This window comes from Acanthochromis polyacanthus, chromosome 7 (assembly GCF_021347895.1).
Source record: "Acanthochromis polyacanthus isolate Apoly-LR-REF ecotype Palm Island chromosome 7, KAUST_Apoly_ChrSc, whole genome shotgun sequence".
Lineage (NCBI taxonomy): Eukaryota > Metazoa > Chordata > Actinopteri > Pomacentridae > Acanthochromis > Acanthochromis polyacanthus.
Window position 1 is genome coordinate 6,678,655 of NC_067119.1, and position 23,786 is coordinate 6,702,440.

The 23,786-nt window shown below is 39.8% G+C and overlaps 1 protein-coding gene across 1 annotated transcript in view; it reads right to left on the bottom strand.

The window, feature by feature from the left end:
* adamts3 (ADAM metallopeptidase with thrombospondin type 1 motif, 3) overlaps nt 1-23,786 on the bottom strand; it is a 214,131-nt gene that overhangs the window by 111,072 nt on the left and 79,273 nt on the right. The window contains exon 5 of the mRNA XM_022195042.2: nt 18,949-19,142. Within this exon, the coding sequence (XP_022050734.1) occupies nt 18,949-19,142 (194 nt within the window). The remainder of the gene's footprint in view (nt 1-18,948; nt 19,143-23,786) is intronic.

A 23,786-nucleotide genomic window follows, 5' to 3' on the forward strand; every position in this document is an offset into this window, starting at 1 on the left:
GTTATCAAGGTGGAATTATGGGACCAACATATGCTTTTTTGGTAAATACAACTGTAATCATTACTTTTAAAAAAGGCGTTCCACATCCCCATCTTGTTCTTCTGAGTCAGAGAAGCAAACCATCCTTCACAAATCACTCCATGAATGACTGTAATCACAGATCTGTGCAACCACTAGTTTGTGGCGCTCCGATAGCCGGTAAAGACAGCGTCTTGTCATCACTGCGGTGTTGTTCTTTGCAAGACACGGCTGGAAAATGAGGAAAATATCAAAAAGAAGTCTAAATCATCATCTAAATAATGGCACCTTCTGTTTGTGCAAGTATTCTATAAAAGAAGGCTTTTGATTGGCGTGATGATGGTTCACATTTTCTTTTGCAAAAATAGAGGATGATGTAACAGAAGCTTTTAGTATTCAGGCTGACAGGGTATCCCACAGTTTAGGGCGTAACGTAAAGTGAGGTTAATTAGTCAGCGAGTCTGACCGGTCAAAGATTCTCCACAGGCAGCAGCGCTAATGTTTTCTATCGACATGACTCCGAAAAGGTCAAAGCTCCTTTTAGCAAATTCAATTATTTATGAAAATTCTTTTTTATTATACAGAATCAGAATCACAATACTTTATCAAACCCTGAGGGTTTATTACTTACGTTACAGCTGGTCCTCTTCAAAATCAGAAAAACAAACAGTGCAAAATATATAGACACACGTACGTAGAAATTGGCAGCTAGTTCCAGATGTTTAGAGTTGTATATCAGGAGAGGAAATAAACCTCATGACAAGTTATGAAGGTGGCAAGCTAACAAAAGAATGGTAGAAACTAAAATATGGAAAGCGATGTGATAAGGATCTGATAAATGTCATCAGTGACTGGAGTCACAAAAACTGCCTGCTTCGCCTCAAAGACAAAGGAAATGATCATAGATTTCTGCAGATCAGTGGCTAACTCAGTGGCACCAATCTTCTCAGTGAACTCTTGGAAATAAGCGTATTCCACTAAATGCAAACTATTTCTTCAGAAAAGTGCCAGATATTGAGCACTTGAACAGAATTACTAGGTACAAAATGGGTCAAAACACCAAAATACAGTTAGTGAATTTACCTTTTTGCCACTTTTTTGCATTTTGCAGAGATGTCAAACCAATATCACGCGTGGACACAAGTACAACATGCACTTTGTTGGCAGCTGACCTTTAACCCTTAAAAAGCCGGGACCGAGTATACTCATTCCTGCTTACTTGTACACAGCCGAAACCGAACATTCTCGGATCAACACGTGTGACTTGTTTATGATTGCTAATTAACACAAAATATGCACACGCCCGCATGTTTAAGTCGACCAATGGTAAGATATAAACATTGGCCCCAAATGTGCTTATTTCAAACGATAAAGCCGTATGAGCGGTTATAACAAAGCCGCAATTATGAAGCTCTTATCGGGGTCGTGTACCGGCCGAAATTCAATATGACGAACGTCTGCGACAATGCGACCTCGCAAAACTTGATCGATATTTTCTGGAACAAACTGCCCCCCGACATTCGCACCATCACTGACTTTGGCTTGTTTAAAGCACAGCAAAAAACAGATCTTTTAATACACAGTAATGTGGTGACATTTTATTTTATTCTATTTTATTTTATCTGGTTTTATCTGATATGCTCTATTGTTGCTTTATTTTAATCTGCTTTAATTTCTTATTTTAATGTTAGTTTTTAACTAGAAAGCACTTTGGTCAACCATGAGTGTTGTAAACCCAGATAGCAAACTATGGGTGAATCAATGTTGAATCTATGTTGAGACCTAACGTAGAAATTATACAGAAAGCGCAAGGTTGATAAAATGTTGAGTCAACGTTTGCTTTTCAACCATAAATCACACTTTACCCAGATAGCAAAAGATGTTAAATCAATGTTGAATTAGGGTTAAGAAGGTTGAATTGTGGTTACGGTTGAAGACTGATGGTTGGATCAACGTTGATTCAACAACATTTTGTCAACATTGAAGTTTGTGTTTAAAAGATGCCATTGAATCTACATTGTATTTTGGTTTAATTAAAATGTTTGACAGGTCAATGTTTAATTAATGTTGAATCTATGTTTGCAAACATGTAATCTATGTAAGCAAACGTTGACTCAACATTTTATCAACCTTGCGCTTTCTGTATAATTTCTACGTTAGGTCTCAACATAGATTCAACATTGATTCACCCATAGTTTGCTATCTGGGAAGTGCTCTATAAATACATTTTTGATTGATTTTTTGATTGATTTTTATGGATTAGGTGGTTTAGTATATGTTTTAGTATATGTAAATCTCCAGAAATATGGCCCTGTAAGGGTTAAAGGCTCAGTGAAAGGTGTGTGATTGGCCTCACCTCACCGCGGTTGTTTTGCCAGTGTCTGATTGACCGTACTGTAAGTTCTAATCGAATCAGCAAACAGATCAACATCTTGTGCTGCTCTTTGTCACTGTGGATGAGAACGACTAATTAGCGGCCAGGAGTACGAAACCACAGGCAGCGTCACAGTGGGTCAGATTTTCTTTGGGCCACTGATTGCTCACTGAGATTATGCGCCTCATTGCACAATATGTCAACATTCAGGGTAAGAGGAGGTGGAAAAAGTCCATAATCACATTCTAAATTGCCCGCAGAATGCTGTATCGACTTTGTGGGGAGTTGAAGCAGCGGAGGAGCAGGACAACAAAGTCCAGACTGCCGTATTTACTAAAGTCCGACAGATTGCATTGCTCACTTGGGACCGTCTGAAGCAGCAGTCAGTCTGGATGTGACCGGAAACCCCAGATGGAGGCTTCAAAGAGACGAAAGACAAACACTGACTCTGCACAGCGAGCTTCTCCTCCAGAGGAAACCAATACTACACGTCATGTTTTCCCAAACCCCGATCCGTTTGCTCTCTTAACAGCTTCCTGCACACTGTACGGTGTGTGTTTACTACATGTGCTCAGAGTTTATCTACCCAGCTCGTGTTCACTGGCTCAAAATGGCCACAGCACATCTCTCAGAGAAGCAAAGCCGGGTATTGATGGAGGGCATCGGTCGATTCCGCTGACTTGATTGTCTTCCCGGCTCAACTGTCCGTCTCAAAACTTTAGTTTCACAGAGTCTGCGGGTGTCACACTGTATCAGGCTGTTTACCGGTCAAACAGACAAATAGAAAGTGACACAAAAACCATCCATCAGAGTTATGTCAGAAATAAAGGACTCAAAAATTCTGCAGAACATAAAGGTCTGGCTGCACCACACTATCATTCTGCAATAGAACCAATCATCTTGGCTGGATGTGGAAGTTACAGATTTTACTTCAGAGTTCCCTTAAAATAGTGACAGGTGGAAAGTTTGAATCCAGCAGGACAGAAAAAGTCATTAAAGTTGATAATTCACCAAAAAAACACCACTAGGGCGACTTTACTGCACAGATCCTGTGGACACGTACCATTACCGTTTAATACTGACTCAATCAAAGTTCACCATGTCAGGTCGCAAGCAGAGAACATTGTACGAGTTTAGCTAGCAACGGGCACCATGACAGAGACTCATGTGGCAGTAAATCTCCCCCAAACAGAGCTAATAGTTTAATATATATATATATATATACCAGTTACCAAACACCAGTTACTTATAATAACAAATGCTGTGACAGATCCGGACTCTGGCTTGGAACATCTGTAGGTAAAGACAAATTATTAAAAAAAAAAGAGGCTAAACACTTAATTACAATTTCAAGTTTTCGTTTGAAAAAATAGAGGATGTTGTAACAGAAGCTTTTAGTATTCAGGCTGACTTGGTATCCCACAGTTTAGCAACTCTGACCGGCCAAAGACTCTCCACAGGCAGCAGCACGAATGTTTTCTATCGACATGACTCTGATGAGGGCAAAGCTCCATTTAGCAAAGCTAATTATTTATGAAAATTATTTTTTATCATTCAGAATCAAAAATGCTCGATCAGTCCCCGAGGGAAAATCGCCTATGCTACAGCAGCTCCTATTCAAACAGTGCAAAATATAGAGAGAAACGTAAGTAGAAATTGGCAGCTAGTTCCAGATGTTTACAGTTGTATATTAGGAGAGGAAATAAACCTCATTGACAAGTTATGAAGGTGATGAGTTAACTAAAGAATGGCAGAAACTGGAAATGTTCCTCTGTACCTCTATGGAGATATTCCATTAAAAATCAGCCGTTACCAGCTAGAATAGTCTTTTACCACATTAACAATGTCTACACTGTATTTCTGATTCATTTAATGCTGTCTTCATTGAAAAAACTACTTTTCTTTGAATAATAATTACATTTCTAAGTGAGCTGAAACTTTTGAACGGTACTGTACATTCATAAATAAATAAAGAAATGAATAACATAATGGAAAAAATCAAAGAGAAAGTCTGAAAATATACCACCACATGCATGAATTAACCGACTACCTTTGGCAGTATTAAAGACATGGATGAATCATGAGACAATGAACACCTTGGCACGTGCAACTAACAGAAACTGTGAGTGAGATGTGCTGTTTTTGTACACACGTGGACAAAATTGTTGGTACCCCTCAGTTAAAGAAGGAAAAACCCACAATTCTCACTGAAATCACTTGAAACTCACAAAAGTAACAATAAATAAAAATTTATTGAAAATTAAATAATCAAAAACAGCCATTACTTTTGAATTGTTGATTAACATAATTATTTAAAAAAACAAACTAATGAAACAGGCCTGGACAAAAATGATGGTACCTCTATAAAAGATTGAAAACTATTTGACCAGAGTGACATGATTAACTCAGGTGTGTCATTTAATTGACATCACAGGTGTTTCCAAACTCATAATCAGTCAGTCTGCCTATTTAAAGGGAGACAAGTAGTCACCCTGCTGTTTGGTGAAAAGGTGTGTACCACACTGAACATGGACAACAGAAAGCGAAGGAGAGAATTGTCCCAGGACATCCGAAAAAAAATGATAGACAAACATCTTAAAGGTAAAGGCTATAAGACCATCTCTAAACAGCTTGAAGTTCCTGTGACAACAGTGGCTCATATTATTCAGAAGTTCAAGACCCACGGGACAGTAGCCAACCTCCCTGGACGTGGCCGCAAGAGGAAAATTGATGACAAATTGAAGAGATGGATCGTTGGAATTGTATCCAAAGAGCCCAGAGCAACCTCCAAAGAAATTAAAGGTGAACTCCAAGGCCAAGGTACATCAGTGTCAGATCGCACCATTCGTCGTTGTTTGAGCCAAAGTGGACTTCATGGGAGACGACCAAGGAGGACACCACTGCTGAAAAAAACTCATAAAAAAGCCAGACTGGAATTTGCAAAAATGCATGTTGACAAGCCACAAAGCTTCTGGGAGAATGTCCTTTGGACAGATGAGACCAAACTGGAGCTTTTTGGTAAGGCACATCAACTCTATGTTCATAGACTCAAAAACCAAGCATACGAAGAAAAGAACACTGTCCCTACGGTGAAACATGGAGGAGGCTCAGTAATGTTTTGGGGCTGCTTTGCTGCATCTGGCACAGGGTGTCTTGAAAGTGTGCAAGGTACGATGAAATCTGAAGACTATCAAGGCATTCTGGAGAGAAATGTGCTGCCTAGTGTCAGAAAGCTTGGTCTCAGTCGCAGGTCATGGGTCTTCCAACAGGACAACCATCCAAAACACACAGCCAAAAACACCCAAGAATGGCTGAGAGAAAAGCGTTGGACTATTCTAAAGTGGCCTTCTATGAGCCCAGATCTGAATCCCATTGAACATATGTGGAAGGAGCTGAAACATGCCATTTGGAGAAGACACCCATCAAACCTGAGACAACTGGAGCTGTTTGCTCATGAGGAGTGGGCCAAAATACCTGTTGACAGCTGCAGAACGCTCATTGACAAATACAGAAATCGTTTAATTGCAGTGATTGCCTCAAAAGGTTGTGCAACAAAATATTAAGTTATGGGTACCATCATTTTTGTCCAGCCCTATTTCATTAGTTTGTTTTTTTAAATAATTATGTTAATCAACAATTCAAAAGTGATGGCTGATTTTGATTATTTAATTTTCAATAAATTTTTATTTATTGTTACTTTTGTGAGTTTCAAGTGATTTCAGTGAGAATTGTGGGTTTTTCCTTCTTTAACTGAGGGGTACCAACAATTTTGTCCACGTGTGTATCTCTATGGGCTCATTTTGCGTCTTTGGAATCATTTTGTACGCCTTTGTAACAGCTCTACACATCACTGGGGACATTTTGTGTCTCTCCGTCCTCCTTTTGCATCTATTTGTGGTCATCTGGTGTCTTTTAACTGAGCTCTGTGACGTTCCAACGACAAATTTAGCAACACATACATGATCACAGAACCCCAGAAAACAAGTAAAACTGACAAGAACAACAAATAAGAACAGAAAAAAAACATGAAATTATCTACAATAAAAGTCAAACTGCAGATATTTGGTTGGATATTTAGTTATGTTGTGCTACTAGAGGCTAATGTAGCTGCTGACCTATTTTTATTTTCTGGCTTGTCATCAGCTCCATTGCTTCAAATTACATCACTTCAAGAAACTGATCAGACTCTGTGCACAACTTTGATGTGTGAAATCTGTCAAGTTCCCATAAAAACTGCAAGAAATTCAAGCCAAAGATCATACGTGTTCTCCAAAGCATGTTCTCCAACAAATGCTGTGTGTATAACGTGGGTAGAAGTACATGTCCAGCCTGTCCCTTTGGGCTAAATCTGCAGCATTCAATTATATTCTAGATAACAGCATCTTTCCAACAATTTGGGGAGGAATTTACCCTGTCAGCACGACCGAGTCCCCTGTGCACAAAGCCAGATCCCTAAATAAATGGTTCTCTAAGTTTAGCCCAGAAGAACTTTCTTGTCCAGAGTCCTGACCTCATCCCAGTCCAACACCTTTGGGACAAACTAGAATACTGAGTCTGAGGCGGACCTTGGACCTCAGTTATGCTCTTGTGTCTGAATGGGAGCAAATCCCTGCAGGCAGTGTCTAAAAAAAAAACCTGCTGGAAAGTCCAAAATGAGATAAGTGGAGGCTGTTGCAGCAGCAGATTAATGCCCGTGGTTTTGTAATGAGATTTTCTTGTCTCAAATTTAACAGAGCTGATGATATGTGGCTTCAGGAAGATTAATAACCCATCTTTGGCAACTGATAGCTGCCCTGTTGCAATATTATGCAACCTGGGTCATCTTCCACTCCTACTTCCACCTGAGCTCCAAGAAAAACATCACAGTTCGGGTTAAAATACGACCTTTATCTCTGCATGTTTGCAGCTTCTCTTCCACTTTCTGGTTTGCGGCGGTATGAGTCCTGTCCCATTTAACATACACTACTGTTCAAAAGTTTGAGGTCACCCAGACATTTTCATGTTTTCCATGAAAACTCCCGCTTTTATTCATATGCTAACATAACCGCACAAGGGTTTTCAATGAGCCTTTCTACACCATTAGCTAACACAATGTAGCATTAGAACACAGGAGTGACGGTTGCTGGAAATGTTCCTCTGTTCCTCTATCTCAAATAAACTAATCAATCAGTAAACTTTGGAGATCGTCATAGCATCCTGTGATGTTGTCGTCATCGTTTCTATTTTTAGGAGCTAACTTAATAATAATGAAGTCTAGTTATAAATGACAGGTTTCATGCTATCAAATGCTGCTAAAATATAACATTTAAAGAATTGCAGTTTTAGAAAAATCAGCACTGGCCCCTAAAAAAAACCCATACTGGTTGATCGCCACACCAGAGCAACATCTTTCTTCTTCCTTTTTCACTTTTATCCTGTTGCTCAAACACTCATCCATGCATTTGTCACCTCCCACCTTGACAACTGTGATGAGGTCCAATCTGGCAAAGTCCTGGATCAGCTGTTCAGAACTCTGCTGCCAGGGTTTTCACCTACACTGAGTCCTGGCAGCACATCCCCCCCGTACTCTCACCCAGCCACACTGGCTCCTGATAGTCATAAACAGGATAAATCAGATCCTCCTCCTCAGCCCCTCAGAACCTCTCTGACCTCCTTCATTTCCACACCCACTTCCGAAATCATTCTCTGATGCTTGACATTGACACATTTTCATCTACGTGTTGAGCTTTCTACGCAGAGGTTTCAAAACAGGTTTAAAACCCAAAGACAGTGACTCAAAATCCACCTTTTCATTGGTCTCACAGTCTAACTGTTCTCATTCCACACCCTTGATTCCATTTGTTCTGAGTTACTTTTTTGTTTCATATATGTAACCTAATATCAATGTTGTCAAACGCTTTGGGTACCTTGACAGGCTTTTATAAATAAATATATTAGCATTATTATCTCTAAAAACACTTTATAGTTGCCCAAATGCCCCTATAGAGCTCCGGGAGATGACGTCACACAATCCCGGCATGCAACAGTCGAAATCAAAACACCGCCATATTGGCAGGAAGGCGCGCTGTTTAAACTACTGCCAGCTAACTCCCAAACGTTCTTCAGCGTCGACATCAGAGATATGGTGGACAGTTGTTGCGCCCCGGGATGCCAGAACATTTTATCGGATTCCCAAAGATCCTGAAAGACGACAGAGGTGGATCACTGCCATAAAACGCGCAAGAAGCGAGCAGAAGAAAACGGAGCGGTGGGAACCCGCAGGCAACGGATTCCGCTTATGTAGCGACCACTTTGTATCAGGTACAGAATCCGTTTCATAAGCTTTATATCTGATCGCGTAATTTCTCTTACCCCTCAAGGCTTTTATACGCTTTAAGAGATTCACCGGAGTAGGATGAAGGAAAATTTATCAGGTAATTGTAGATGTCAGGGTACCGCAGGTCCGGTAGAAGGTCCGCTCCGACCGCCTCAAGATTCTTAAATAAGATACCGGGGGCATGATATGGATCGGATATGTTTAGTTTGTCCAGTTTGTTTGTATATTTTATAATATCGTCTGATTTAAAATGAAAAGTAAACTCAGACGGTGTAAATTTTCTACCAGCGCCATTCATTTTGAAGCGGAGTTTCCTGCCAACATGGCGGCGTAAACAAACGGAGTCACGTGACGTCCGGAGCTCTATACAGGAACAGAAGTGTGCATACACCTGAAAAGACCACGTGCACTACCGTTCAACAGTTTGTCTAGTTCTTGTTGCTCTTTGTCTTTTTTTTTTAATTGTTTTTTGTCATTTTGATCATAAAGTAAAATAGCATTCAGTTCCAGATACCTGTGACTGAATGTTGTTCATTATGTTTTATAAAAAGATAATTCCTTAAATGTGAACATTTGGGAATGTACTTTTTTTTCCACTAAAACAAAGGAAAGAGTTGGAGTTGTTATTTATAGATTTTTATGCTGTGATTTTACTGGAGATCAAATTGGGCTAAAGGAGGCTCCTGAACTGAAATTTATCAAACACTCCTGCTGCAGTGAGACGTGATGTATTGAACTGCATTAAAATGTGTAAATCATTAGAAAATTAACTTTCAACACAGTGCATTATAGTCGAGTAAAAGATGCAGCTTTAAAAATGACCACAAAAACACACTTACTAACAAATAACCAAAACCAAACATGATCATCTTTCTAAACTTGTTATTTGGTCAGAATTGATGTGCAAATGTACTAATGAACTGTTAGCTCAGCGTACAGTTAAATACAAATCTGGGTGCAGTACCTAAATGTCACCAACAGAGGTCCACACTGTAGTTAAATCCCATGAGGAGTTTTGATTCGTAAAAATCAAAACAAAAAGCTATCTTTACAGATTTTATTGTTTTTTTCTGACCTCAAATCAATTAAACTCACATAGGCAACATACATCTTTTTTTTTTGTGAATCTAATTACAGTTGCTGAAATAAAACCGTGTCCAGTATTAGAGACTCCATTCACGGATCTCTGGATCGAGCTGGACACAAGTTTTCATCCTCTATGGCGACCGAGACAGTGTGAAATGATTTTTTCCCTCACATTTCATGAAAAATCTGAAGCAAACATGAAGTCTCTATCGATCTCTGGCACCCCGAGTGAGCAAACGGATGAAACCAGGCAAAGTAATTTCATCCCTGTGTGTGTCTTTGCGACTGAAACCGATCAGCAGCCGCAGTCTTTATTCAAGACGACTGGGGAAGAACGATACAAAAATGATGAGAAACCTCCAAAGCACAGATCCCTTTCGCTCCATCAAAACGGCAAAGAAATCTAGGAACAAAAGAAGCATTTAAAGTCTAAACTAAACCTGAAATAGTCCATAAATAAGGCAGCACTAATGGAGCTCAATGAAGCCTGCATTTAATGAACTTGGATTGTGGATCTGAGTGCAGTAGGCAGCTCTGCATGTTAGACGTACAGACAGACAAAAACAGCCACGAATCAAACAGAAAAGAGTAAAGACAACGGACAGTTCCTTCGAATCGTTGATATTATTAACACAAATTGCCCCCAAAAAAGCAGAGCTGCCCGACTGTCTCTGAAAGCTCTCTAATGGACTCCGGTTAATGGCAAAGGATGTGCCAATAAAAGAAGAGATTTAATTCTCCTCTCATTTGCTGAAGACTGAACATAACGCTTGGCCAGTACCAAATAAATGACTGCACGAGGGTTTCCCTGAAAGCTGTCGAGTTCGTACGTACAAGGTCATGAAAAGTTCCTCTCCGGATGACAGAGAGAATAAAGGAGAAGCTGTGAGTGTATGGAAAACAAGAGATGACAGATTAAAAATAGAGGAGGGAAGGAGAGGAAAAGAGGAAGAACGAGTGCAAAGGATGAGAAGAAAAGAGGTGGAAAAGTGACGAGGAGGTTGATGGAAAGGAGGTAATGATGAGTGAAGGCAAGAGGAGAGAAAAGAGAAGAAGCAGAGGAGACAGGGACGAAAAGGAAGAAGCGAGGAAACAAGAAGAGACGAAAACAAAAGAAAACTGAAGAAAAAAGGAGGCGAGAACAGGATAGAAGGAAGGAGGAGAGAAGGAACGAAGGTAAAAAAAAGAGGAGGAAGAATGATAGATGGATGGGGAGAAGAGAAGGGATGAAAATGAGATGAGAAAGTAAGAGAAAAACAAGCAAGAGAAAGAGAGAAGAGAAAAAGCAGAGAAGGTTAGGAAAAAGTAAGGAAGAGTTGAAGGATAGAGGGAAAGAGGAGAGGAAATGAGAAGAATGAAGAGCAGAAGTGAAAATAAGGGGGAAAAGGCAAAATGAGGAGATGAACAGAAGGATAAAACAGAAGAGTGATGGGGAGAAGAGAAAGGATGGAAGGAAAAGGAGAGGAGACAAGAAGACAGACATGAAATGAGAAAGACAGAATGATATAAAGGAAGAGGTGAGAAAAGAGGAAAGAAGGAGGAATAAAAGGAAAGAGAGATGAGAAAAGGAGACAAGAATAGACGGGAAAGATGAGGCAAGACAAGGGGAATGAATGAAGAATAGAGATGAGAACGGAGATGAGATCCAATGAGAGGAAGAAGGGAAATGAGAAAAGAAAGAAAGAAGAAAAGAAAGGGGAGAGGAGACAAGATGAAAGAAAGACTAGAAAGAAAGAGGAGAGGAAACAAGAAGATGGATGAGGAAATAAGAAAAACAGAATGATAAAAGGGAAGAGGTGAGAAAAGAGGAAAGGAAGGAAAGAAGAGATGAGGAACAGTAACAGGAAGAGTGAGAAAAAGAAAGGAGCTAAGAAAAGAGGAGATAATTTAGAAGAGAAAGATAGAAGGGAAGAGGAGAGATTGAAGAAGAAGATGAGAAGACAGAAATGTTGAAATAAGGAAAAACAAGAGAAGAGATCTTTGGATAAAAATGCTATAAATATATGCATGAAATTACAGTTTGGAGAGAAGTGAGAAAGGAGGATGCACGGACGGTAAAAAGAGGAGAAAATAAAGGGAACATGTCTGCACGTCTGAGAATGAATCTGCAGCAGAGGTCCAGATAAACAGACGTGGCTGCTGCTGTCAGTCACAGTAATCAGTGTTGAGATGAGGCCAGCAGGGACCTCTACTGGAAAACACCATCAATAACCTCCTGACATCCTCAGCGCCAGGCTCTGCAGCCGAGCACAGAGAGAAAACGGCAACGACGCGATTCACAGCAGTTCAGATTCACCTGTTTCTCCATGCTTTCACTCAATGTGTACGACAGAGAGAGGAGAGAACACGACACCGAGTTCATGAGTCCTGAATTAATCATCTATTTTCAAACAACACAAGCCCATTTATGCCAAAAAAGGAAAAAAAGTTAAGTGAAAATGTTACAGAGCTTATGAGTGAGTCCCTATGTTAAACTGAAATATAATCTCTGCTATAATAAAACTAATGGTGGGATGCAATTAGAAAAAAGGAACGTAATTAACTAGAGGCGTTGTAAGGAATTAATCGTGATTAATAGCAATATTTGACAGTTCAAAAAAATTTTAGTTCACGCCTGAATCGATGAATGGGCATATATGTGAACTTAAACAACAAAGATGTTCGTTTCATTTAGAATGTGTTGCGTTTGAAAAATTATATCACAAATCAATTCACAGTTGCAGCCTTCAAAAAAAAATGTGCAGTAATTTCCCCTAAAATGATTCAGCCCTTGTGAAAACACTTTTTATAGCCAGTATCAAGTCATAATTCCAAATTATTTAACACAAGACAAATTAAAACAACCCGAAATTGTTCAATTTTTTGATTTACTAAATCAAAATTAAGAGCTGGTGAGTGAAAGTACCTGAATATTTTGAGATACTGTGGTAAAATGGTGAAGATAAGTTTAACACACTCATTATAGATACAGTAGGTCAAGAAATGAAAGAAATAAGAGATTTATTTATTCATTTTTGTACTTTGTATTCATTTCTTTTACAGGTCTATTTATGCCTGTAAAAGAAATGAATACAGGAAAGGTGAAGGATAAAGAATACACATGTGACACTACCTAAACATTTCCAATAACTAATTATTGGAAGCAGTATATTAGGATTATAATTCGTATTTAGTATGTTATGTCAAGTGAAATTAAAACCACACAGGACTAAAAGTAAAATGTATGATATTAGATCTAAGTTTTGACTTACTGAGTATAAATTCTGAAATTTTTTACTTACTGGATGAGAATTGCATTTAAATGTGACTTATTAAACCAATTTTTGCTTGTCATATTTTGACTTACTGCCTCGTTATTTCGAGCAGTTTCCTTAAAAACTCCACATTTTTCTTTAATCACTCGTAATTTTTCATCTTTCCCTGGCAGAAATGTGTAAAAGCTTCAACAAACAAATAGCATACATTGATTAACAATTAATTATTAAAACTTTGATTTGGTTCCAGTTCATTTGCTTCCCATCAGACCCCAGGAAACACATGAGTGATCGGTCCAGAGCGGCTACCACCCACACACAAACCGCTGAAATCCTTCCAGTTGGTCCAGCTTGCAGTGTTTCAAACAGAAAAGCCTCCATCCATCCAGTCAGCCAGCAGACGCATCTCCTCTGAATAGCAATGACTAGATCCAGCATTCATCTCATCTTTTAGCTCAACAGCTTTCACTTCCCAAACAGAATACGCCTCAATATGGGGTCATCATGCACAATAAAAGCTGTGTCTGAGAGGCTAATGATAAAACCAGCGAAAAGCCCTGTTGTGTCCTACACTTTAAGAGAAAATGAGAACAGAAAACAGGCAAAAAAGGAGGCTCGAGATGGAATTATTTAATCACTGCTTGTAGGACTATCTTTTGAAGTGCTTGATGAAAATGTTTTGAAAATATTTCTGAGATAATACCTGCACAGGAAACGTCATCAGAAGCACATAGAGTCCTTTGTTTAATCCACAAACAGCAGGATGTAACATTGGCACACATGATACCCCACTGATAAAATCGATCAATCCTGCAGGTAGCTGGTTATTATGACTCCTGCTGAAGCACAGAAGCAGCAGCCGGCATGAAAACACAACCCATTGGTCAGCGTTTAGCTTTCCTTCTTTGGTTTCTGACCGCTTGTTGCCAAATTCTTTCCTGATTCAAGTCTGATTCGTCTGACCCACAACAATGGTGCAAACAGTGGCGTCCATCAGAGCTGGTGTGAGGTTTGCAATCATCTCCAAGCCATCCAAAGCGGCTTGGAAAGGGCTTTGATCATCGGTAGTGTCTACAGATACGGACCCGTACCCGTAGCCTGTGGGCTACGGATACGGCACTTTCCATTTGCCAGACAGATACGGACCCGTACGCGAGTCTCGCGAGTCAAGAAGCTGCTAACCACTGCAAACTGTTGAAAGGTAAGCAAAGGTTAAGGTTAGGGTTAGTATTAGGGTCAGGTTTAGGGTCCGTACCTGTAGTACCGATGCTACGGGTCCGTACCGCTAGCGTCTACCGGGAGTCACGTGACCAGATCTCGCGTATCTGATTGGCAAATGGCAAGCGCCGTATCCGTAGTCCACAGGCTAGGGGTACGGGTCCGTACCTCTAGCAACAACCTTGATCATCTGCTGACTTGTTGCTGAGTAACAGTAGCTTCCTATGAGACGCCAGCGTCCCTCCAGGCAGGTCTCACCGCCCGGCAGCCACCGTGGAAACAAGTTATTTCAGGCTAACAAGACCAGGCGTCTATGTAATTGCATGGGACAAGGTCCATATACTGCAGTATTAATGGGTATCGGGACAAAAACACTGCATGTATAGAATCACCAGTCACACAGGACAAAACAAGATGAGGGAAGATAGGATGAGACAGGGCAGGGCAGGGCAGGGCAGGGCAGGGCAGGGCAGGGCAGGGCAGGGCAGGGCAGGGCAGGGCAGGGCAGGGCAGGGCAAGGCAAGGCAAGAAGAGACAAGACAAGATAAGAAGAGACAAGATGAGACAAGATGAGAAAAATAAGACAAGATAGCATAAGAAGACATGAAACAAGACAAAAGAAGATAAGATAGCTTTGGACGAGTTGAGATAACTCAAAACAACTAAGGACAATTTAAAACAAGCCAAAAAAATTATGTATCAAAAGAGGATAAGACGAGATAAGCCAAGATAAAATAGCATAAGATGAGAGGAGACAAGACAAGACAAACTTTATATTATATACTTCCTCAGTAATCAAAGAAAATTACACAGCAAGAGCGGGAGCAACATATTGGACTTTGTGTAAACAGAGTAGAACAAAAAAGAAACACAAGTCCAGAGATCAACCACGTAGATCAAATATGTGGCCAAACACCTCAAGAGATCAGACTGAGCTGCTGTTTGAGTGGAGTGACACAAGTGGGAATAAAGAGCCGTTTAACAAAGTTTCTTTTAAATTTGCAGTCTCTGTAGCATATACCTGATGGTAATAGTAAGTTATTTTATGGTTCGTAAATCTAATTGGATGGATGGATGGATGGATGGATGGATGGATGGATGGATGGATAGATGGATAGATGGATAGATAGATAGATGGATGGACAGATGGATAGATAGATGGATGGATAGATGGATAGATAGACAGACAGAGAGAGAGAGATAGACAGATAGATAGATACTTTATTAAATCTGAGGGAAATTCAAGAATTCAAGAGTTAGTTCAAGAATTTATTAAAAGTAAAGTGTGACAGTGATGGATCTAAAGTCTTTCTCCTGCTCTTCTATCTGCATTAGAATGTTTGTTTAAAGCAATGTTTCAGTGTGCAGACATGACATGGCTGCACATGTGGCCAATTCCATCAACACTAGCGAGGCTCTTCTGTATCATCTGTGACAACTTGATGAATAAACACTGCTTCTAATCTGCCTCTTGACACAAATGACGGTCTGAATTGACTCTCAAATGCCAATGAAGATCATCTTGACCAAATTACCCTGCCGAGGTGTGGCTACATCCAATACAGAGGGTAAGACTTGAGGCACTTTTTGCACTTACTAAAGGTTTTTCCCTATGCCTGAATTCTTCCTTGTGTTGTACGTCGCTTTGGACAAAAGCATCTGCTAAATGAAATTGTAGAATTGTAGATTGTAGAAGACAATGCCGGCCAGGGATCTAACGACACTAGTTTGTATACAGTGGCACACTATTGGTATCCTGGTGTGGGTATCAGAGCAAATTCACACCGGAGAATTTCCGCCAGGGAAAGAAAACAACTCCCAAACAAGCTTCCAAGGTCAGAATTATGGGACACTCATTCTATTTTTTTTTTTCATTTGTGTCCCAGTAGTTGTGTAATTTTTCAGTTCCAGTCAATATATGACTGAACCGCAGCAGCAGACTCACAGGAAATAGCCTGTTTCAACACTGGTGACTCACATACTCACATCATGACCAGTAATATGTGGTCGCTAGTTCACAATAAGTGTACCGTGACCTCCTCTGAACTGTTTTTGGCCCTGAGAAACAGAACTAAGTGCTTAATAATGTGACTCAGCTCTGAAATAACTCAAAACTGAAAGGAACTGACAACTTTACTCCAATAAACTAAAGCAGAACTTTGGAAGAACTTTGGTGTTTCTGAAGGCCTCCTTCACTTGGACGTGGAGTTCATTGTTTTGGTAGAAAAACATAAGTAATTATTTGGAGCGTTGTTTCTACCTTTGTGAATTAAATGAACCGAGGTGTTGAACAGTTGGCTGATAAACACACTTCTTGGCTGAACAGAGCTGCTTTGCTGGCAGCTTCAAACAGAGCTGGTGCGTGCGACCACTGAGAATTAACCAACAATAAATGTTCAGAAAAACCAACGGCTTTGGCTAAAAGAGACAAAAAGAAGAAATTTTAACTGAACACAACAAAGAATGAAGTTTATGGACAAGAAAGTGTTAGAGTTTAGTTTAGAGGGAAGTTTGACAACAGTTTAACAACAGGAAAGAAAGTTCTACTTGCACTGAAACACTGAGCTCCTATATTTTCATGTAAGCTCACAAAAAATTACTGCTTAAGAGAAATGAAACGACCCTTCAAGGCAAACACTTTAGTAAATGTATACTCATCTTAGAATAAGAATAGCAGTCCTCAAGAATGCATTTGCTTTTTTCATAAAGACTAATCAAAGTAACTGCTTTATGGTAAATGGTTGTATTTATATAGCGCTTTTATCCAAAGCACTTTACACGTCACATTCACACATTCATGGCGGAAGCTGCCATGCAAGGCGCTAACCACGACCCACCAGGAGCAATTAGGGGTTCGGTGTCTTGCTCAGGGACACCTCAACATGAGCTCGACGGGCCGAGGATGGAACCGGCAACCTTCCAGTTACAAGACGGCCACTCTACCCACTGAGCCATGCCGCCCACAGGTTCATATGGACTAATCAAGGTAACTGCTTTATGTCATTAAAGTTGATGGAACATGCCAGATATCGCACTGCGTATGGATGCATCCTAATGTTTAGCTTGTTACATTCAGTAAAGTTTAACGTGGTTACTGAAGTCATGCTATCTACTCGGGATGTTGTACAAACTGATACTTTGTGTGCCAAACGGAAGCCAAATTTCTAAAAGCACGACAGTCCTTGTTTGTCTATAGGGTCATAGACACACAAGGTACAAAAAAAGGCATATCTAGTGAAGATACTGGACAATTACAAAATGTCGCAACGTGTGGGTAAATAAAAGATGACCGAGTATGTATGGAGATATTTTACATTTGAGTCAGATGAACACTTAGACAACCGAAAGCCAGAATGAAAAGGAGGGAAAATATAAACTTCTTTAAACAGATTTCTAGATGAGCAAGACTCAGGTGTTACTTTATATTAACAACATGCCATCAAAATGAAATCCTACAGTATTTCTGTTACCATTTGAACATTTCTACAGCTGTATCTGATGTTGAAATGCTGCACATGTGACGTTTGCTATCACATTACTGATCAGGCTGCAGTTCTCTCAATGTCCACTTGAGGCGGCTCTAAAAGCGAGTCAGTCCCCATCGAATTCTATGTTTAAATACAAAACTTCCATGTGGAAATAAGAGGAACAAAATAAGTTTTGTCATGCTTACAGCTTGGTGCAAAACAATATTTTGGTCTCTATGGCTAACTTTCCTGCTGATGACAACTCTACAGGGGTTGAGCTTTAAAACAACTCACCTGTTATAATTCTACTCAGGCTTGAAGATATGCATAATTAAGATTGTGTGACAGCTGACAGGTGATGTCTGAGAACAGTTCATGACCCAGAGATGTTTGTATGGCCAGCCTCAGCTTTACCTATTCTTCACCTGTTTGCCCATTTTCGGATTATACAGAAGTTAAGCCTCATTAGATTCCATTGCAGATGCTGCAGACATCCAACATACTTTTTACTGTTATGCTACTTTTCTGCTCTGCTGGAGTCCACATGGAGGACCTCGCTGTATTCAGGCCCACTATTTCTGACTATGCATGTTTTTGCTCTTGTATCGTAGCTGCCTCAGAGACACCAAATCTTGTTTTCTGTGTCTAGATTTCACACATAAAGTTCAAGAAGGCTCCTGTTTGCTGTGGAATTTAAATGAAACTGGTATCATCTATGAAATTCTTGGTGCTGTCAGATTTCCAACATCTATCATGGCTACTAAATGATAATAATGGATTAGATTTATATAGCACTTTTGTATTCAGGCATACTCAAAACGCGTCCAATGAATTCATCATTCATTCACTCTGATGGTGGCAAGCTACATTTATAGCCACAGCTGCCCTGGGGCAGACTGACGGACACGTGGCTGCCAATCCGCGCCTACGGCCCCACCAACATTCACACGCCAGTAGCCGCACTGGAGGCATGTCTCAGTTGTTTCCGTGATGCCCAAGGACACAACAGCACATGACTAGGTAAGAGCGGGAATCGAACCATTGACCCTTCGATCATTGGACGGCCTGCTCTACCACCTGAGCCACAGCCGCCCCTAAAATACTCATCTGGCCTAAATGCTGTACAGTATGAAGATCAATGCATGCAAAAAAAAAACAGATTTAAAACGATTACAATGCAAAGACTAGCAGTAGAAACAGGTCAATGAGACTCACGATGTTCATCAGAGTGAGGAGGTAATTCTGCACATGCTCCTTGCCATGAAATCGAACCACGGAGTCGTCAACCCCCAGCAGGATTTCAATGTTGTAGTCGTCCTCTCCAGCATCCCGACGGCGGCGGTGGTGGAGCGTCTCATTGACCTGCCGGATCACAGAGTCCAGGGTTCTGGGAACATCGAGTTCTGGTTCTGTACAGAGAACGAGACACAGGAAAGGTAAGTTATCTGTTAAAGCTGCAGAATTCAACGTTTTAGTTTCCGTCTCCAGTGGTTGCTGCGAGGCTTTCATGCTGATTCATCGTTACATTAAAACTACACCGTGTTACAGCAGATTGAATCAATATTAATGTGAGAGTGTCTTGTAGCTGCAGGTCTTCTTCACATCACACAGACTTTTTAGATACCAGAACTCACAGTGTTTGCTAAAGGCTGTTTTGTTTTTTGGTTGTATTTGGATTCGTTTGATATTTGATGAGTACAAACGAAGCACTCGATCATCTGAACAGTCTTCTTTTATCTGTCGTATGTGATTATCTACAACCCAGCTCCAAAGGGCACATGAAGAAAGTAGGACATGAAGAGGCAAAGGGGGAAAAAACAAGCAGAGGAATTTAAACAGAAGAAAAGACATTTTCAAGCCAAGTTATGGAGGTCCAGCTGGATTTCATAACACCTGAAATGCTGAAATGGTAACACTCAGGCACAGATTGGCCATTGGGAAATTCGGGAATTTTCACAGGAAAAGATGGAGGAGGAGGAAGCAGGAACCAGCACAGATCCAATTAGAGCTGCACTACTTGTCTGACTGTAGAGTAAATTAGAGAACAAAGCATCATTTATATAATCAGGTTGTATTACAATGAATAGAACAAACAGCAACTGTAGTGGAATATATTAAATAATTCTTATTATAAAAGAGTCAAATTAGATGTTCATTCCATTAATTTAACTCGGACTTTGATGTCTGTGCACACAAACATTTTTGTTTTTCACTTCAGCATAACAGGAACAATACAAACAAGACGACATGGTCATCAATATCCCCCGCCACATGTGATGTCTATGAGTCTATATCCAAAATAGTGACGAAGGGCCATAACTCTGTTAAATATTATCGCACAGGTGTCATTTTCGAACTTGATCAAGGTGTCCATGGTGTGAATATACACTCTAAATTTCATAATCCTAGCTGTAATAGTTTCCGAGAAAAGCTGTTCCCTTCATCTCGGACGGACGGACGGAGGCCAAACCTTCGTGGAGGCGGGGGATAATAAAGACTTGGAGGCTTTTCAAATTAAGTATTTGTTGATCAACAAACCTGCTGTGTCATTCTACTTTAGGCCTCTTAAACTGAGGCCACTTGAGAACAGATTCATGAGCTGCTTTTTGTTGCCAATCTGCCTCCAGCAACAGCAGCGGTGTTTATCAATTTGTTTGTTTTTACTCTTTTGAGTCAAACTACATTTTGTGGCTCCGGCTTCTCTCAGATTGCTAATTTTTCTGTTTGGCATCACTGTAATTTCAACAACTTTGACCCACGAAAGACACTCCTTTGAGAAAAACTGCCCTTTTCAGGTCTTTAATTACAGCTCTAAACTCAATTAAATTAAATGAATCAAATGCAGGAATAAATTGGAAGTATAATTACTGCAAACCTGCGACTGCTTTTCATAGATTTCTAAGGCCAGAACCTTTGTCCCTGTGTCGCTCTAAATGTGCTTTCAACTGAGGTTATACTTTCCATTCATGTGTTTCATGTTTTTTTTTTCATCAGGTCATTCAAACCATAATTCATTTCAACAAAAATCACTCTCCTGCCTCCAAATGGTCCAGAATGCAGCAGCTTGGCTTCTTACCGGTTTTAACAGACAACATCATATCTCACCTGTTCTAGCTTCCCTCCACTAGCTCCCTGTCCTTTTTAGAATTGATTTTAAGATGTTACTGATCACTTTTTAAGCTTGCCAAGGCTTTGCTCCTGGTTATATTTCCTCTCACACAGCCTTAGGTCCTCAGGTAGGTCCCTCCTAGTTGTTCTGAAGTCAACTCTTTAAAATTGACCTGTTTTAAAGTTTGAAAATGTGGGAAAAAATTTATTTCCACAGGGAAACTTCTGGTGTCCACATTTTCAACATTTTTAGGAAATTTTTGAAAATTTTTTGGTGGAAAAAAGAAATGTTAAAAATGTTTCTTAAGAACATTCTAAAAAAAAATCAACCAAAATCCAACGGATTTTGATTTTTTTTTTCTCCATGGTTTGGTTGATTTTGTCTTCATTTAAAGACACTAAAAAAATTGTTCCCTTGTCTGAAAAAATCCAAAAACTCAGCAAAATATTCCCAAAATTTCTAATAATTTACAAAATCTTCAGGAAGAAAATTCCTTAAAGTTTCCCGTAAATTTTTTTTTTTCAAATCCCCAAATTTGGCAAGAAATACAAATTCAAAAAAAAAAAAAAAAGTAAATATTTTAAAGAATTGAATACAAACCTTCCAAAAAAAATCCTAAAAATATCTAAAGTGACTCCATATATATCAGTAAAAGTTTTGATATTTTCTTTAAAAGCATTCAGAAAAAAACATCAACTTTTTTTAGCATTTCTTTTTTTGCACCAAAAAATGTTTAAAAATTTTCCAAAAATATTGAAAATGTTGAAGTTTTCACTGTTAAGATACATATTTTTTCCACATTGTCAAACTTTAAAACGGGCCACTTTGACCCGCTTGACGACAGGAGGGTTAAATTCACCGATTATCCTCCGTGGTTACATAACAGGAAAATCAAATTTCAGTTCATAGCAAGTTTCTGTCTTGGCTGGATATGAAAATGAAGTGAATTATGTGACTTGACAGCACTGGTTCTGCCCTGCTCTCCCTTCTGTCTGCTGAATGACACCGTGGAAACGCTAAGGCTCCCGTTTCTGATGGAACCAACCGCCAGGATTTAACGTCCCCCTAATGCTGCTCAGCTGAACCCAGTGCAGGCCGTCGCTGCAGAAACCTCTCAGAGAGCAGCGCTGATATAAAATCCTTCATCTGGTCTCATCCTCTGATGTCCCCACACTGACACCGCTGACTTCCCCTCTCTCCTCCACACTTTGCTGCTTTTCACGTTGAATTTTCCAAACTGGAGCTCCAGCAGATTGACTCTTCCTGTTCGCAGCCCGGAGGAGAGTAGCAGGTTCAAAAGCTGGCAGGAGGAATCTTGGCAGGGATGTGAACGGATCATCAGGCTGTGATTAGAGCCTCCAGTCTGTTTCATTTGGTTTCAACCACTGTGGAGAATTTGGACTTTTTTTGTTGTTGGTTTTGTATTTGGCTCGTTTTTATTCTCCTTTGATATGACTTTAAATTGACTGAAAGGAGCGTCCTCTCGGTGCACTCCCAAGTTATTTACAACAAATGTTCCACAAACGCTTTCAGGCAAGAGGAGGTTGTTTTCTGAGGTCACGTCTTTCATCCTCTGCAGAAGAGAAAGTGCTTGATTTTAATCCAAAAAGAATTTTAAAAAATATCTTTGTACTCTGAATAACTTTCTTTGGTGAAAATCTAGTTCTTTTTACCTTGTTGGCATATCATTATGGTGTTTTTTTATAGGCTATGAGGTAAATAATGCACAAAATAAGCATTCATCCCCATAGCCGAGCATTTCCACCTTAAAACTGCAGTGCACCAGATTCAAAAACATGAATTTAGACTTTCCAATTTCATGTACAACAAACCTAAAGAACCAAATGCTGTCATCTTGCAGGGTGGGACTTTTAGGATCATTATTCTTCAGAATCAGTTTCCTGTTAATATGAGTTACTCCAATATTTGAACATGCTATCATGTAGCGTAGCGTAGTTTTACAGAGTTTGAGCAGACTTGTAGGTGAGCTGGTGCACTGGAGCTGCTCAAGCAGGAGAAACTGAGCAATTTAAAGCCATGAAAGTATTATTTTCATGGAAAAAACACTTCTAAATATGTAACTTCTATAGATGGAAATGTTTCGTGCAATACACAAAATTAAACAGTTGAAGTGAATGATTTTGTCGCATTAAAATTTTCAACAATTACGGATTCAAGCCAGGATTTTCTACACTAAGTAAGTATTCACCCGGCTTTATTTATACATTGTATTTCAATTCCAAGTAAAAATGACAATTTGCTTGGTCAAATAGAAATTAACTGTCTTGGCTGCATTTCGGAGTCAATATATACTGTTAAATATGGCCGCATATACGTATTTGACCACAGAGGGGCTCTTCTTTGTTGTGATTTGTCTTTCATTCTATAGCGTAGAGTACTTCTACAGTGTTTGAGTAGACTTGTAGGTGAGCTGGTGTGCTAGAGCTGCTCAAGCAGATGAAACTAAGCAATTTAAGGCATCACTGCCAAAATCTAATCAGATGGTCCTTCTGTCATTTCTGACGTTCCCTAAAAATTTCATCCAAATCTGTTGGCCTGTTTTTGAGTAACGTTGTGCGCAGACAAACGTACGCCGATCGTTACATAGCTCCTTGGCATTTTGTGTTCCTTGGTGGAGTTATAACGATACAGGAAGTCCTGCACGTGGACAGGATTTGTTCTTTAGGTTTGTTAGGAATAAAACCCCAGAAGTCTGTGTTTTTCAGATGTAGAAGGTAGAAATCCTCAGCCATATTTTGCTCATGATGTGTCTTTTAGCATACAAAAATTTTCACTGGAGGGTTGTTTTTTCCAATTTCACTACTTTGTAGGACTCCCTCTGGCAGCCTCTTCCTGGGAAGCAAAGTCTCTACAAGCTGTGCACACCTCAATTTGGGGAGTTTATCCCTTCTCTCCCTGGCAGATCCTCTCACGCTGTGTCAGA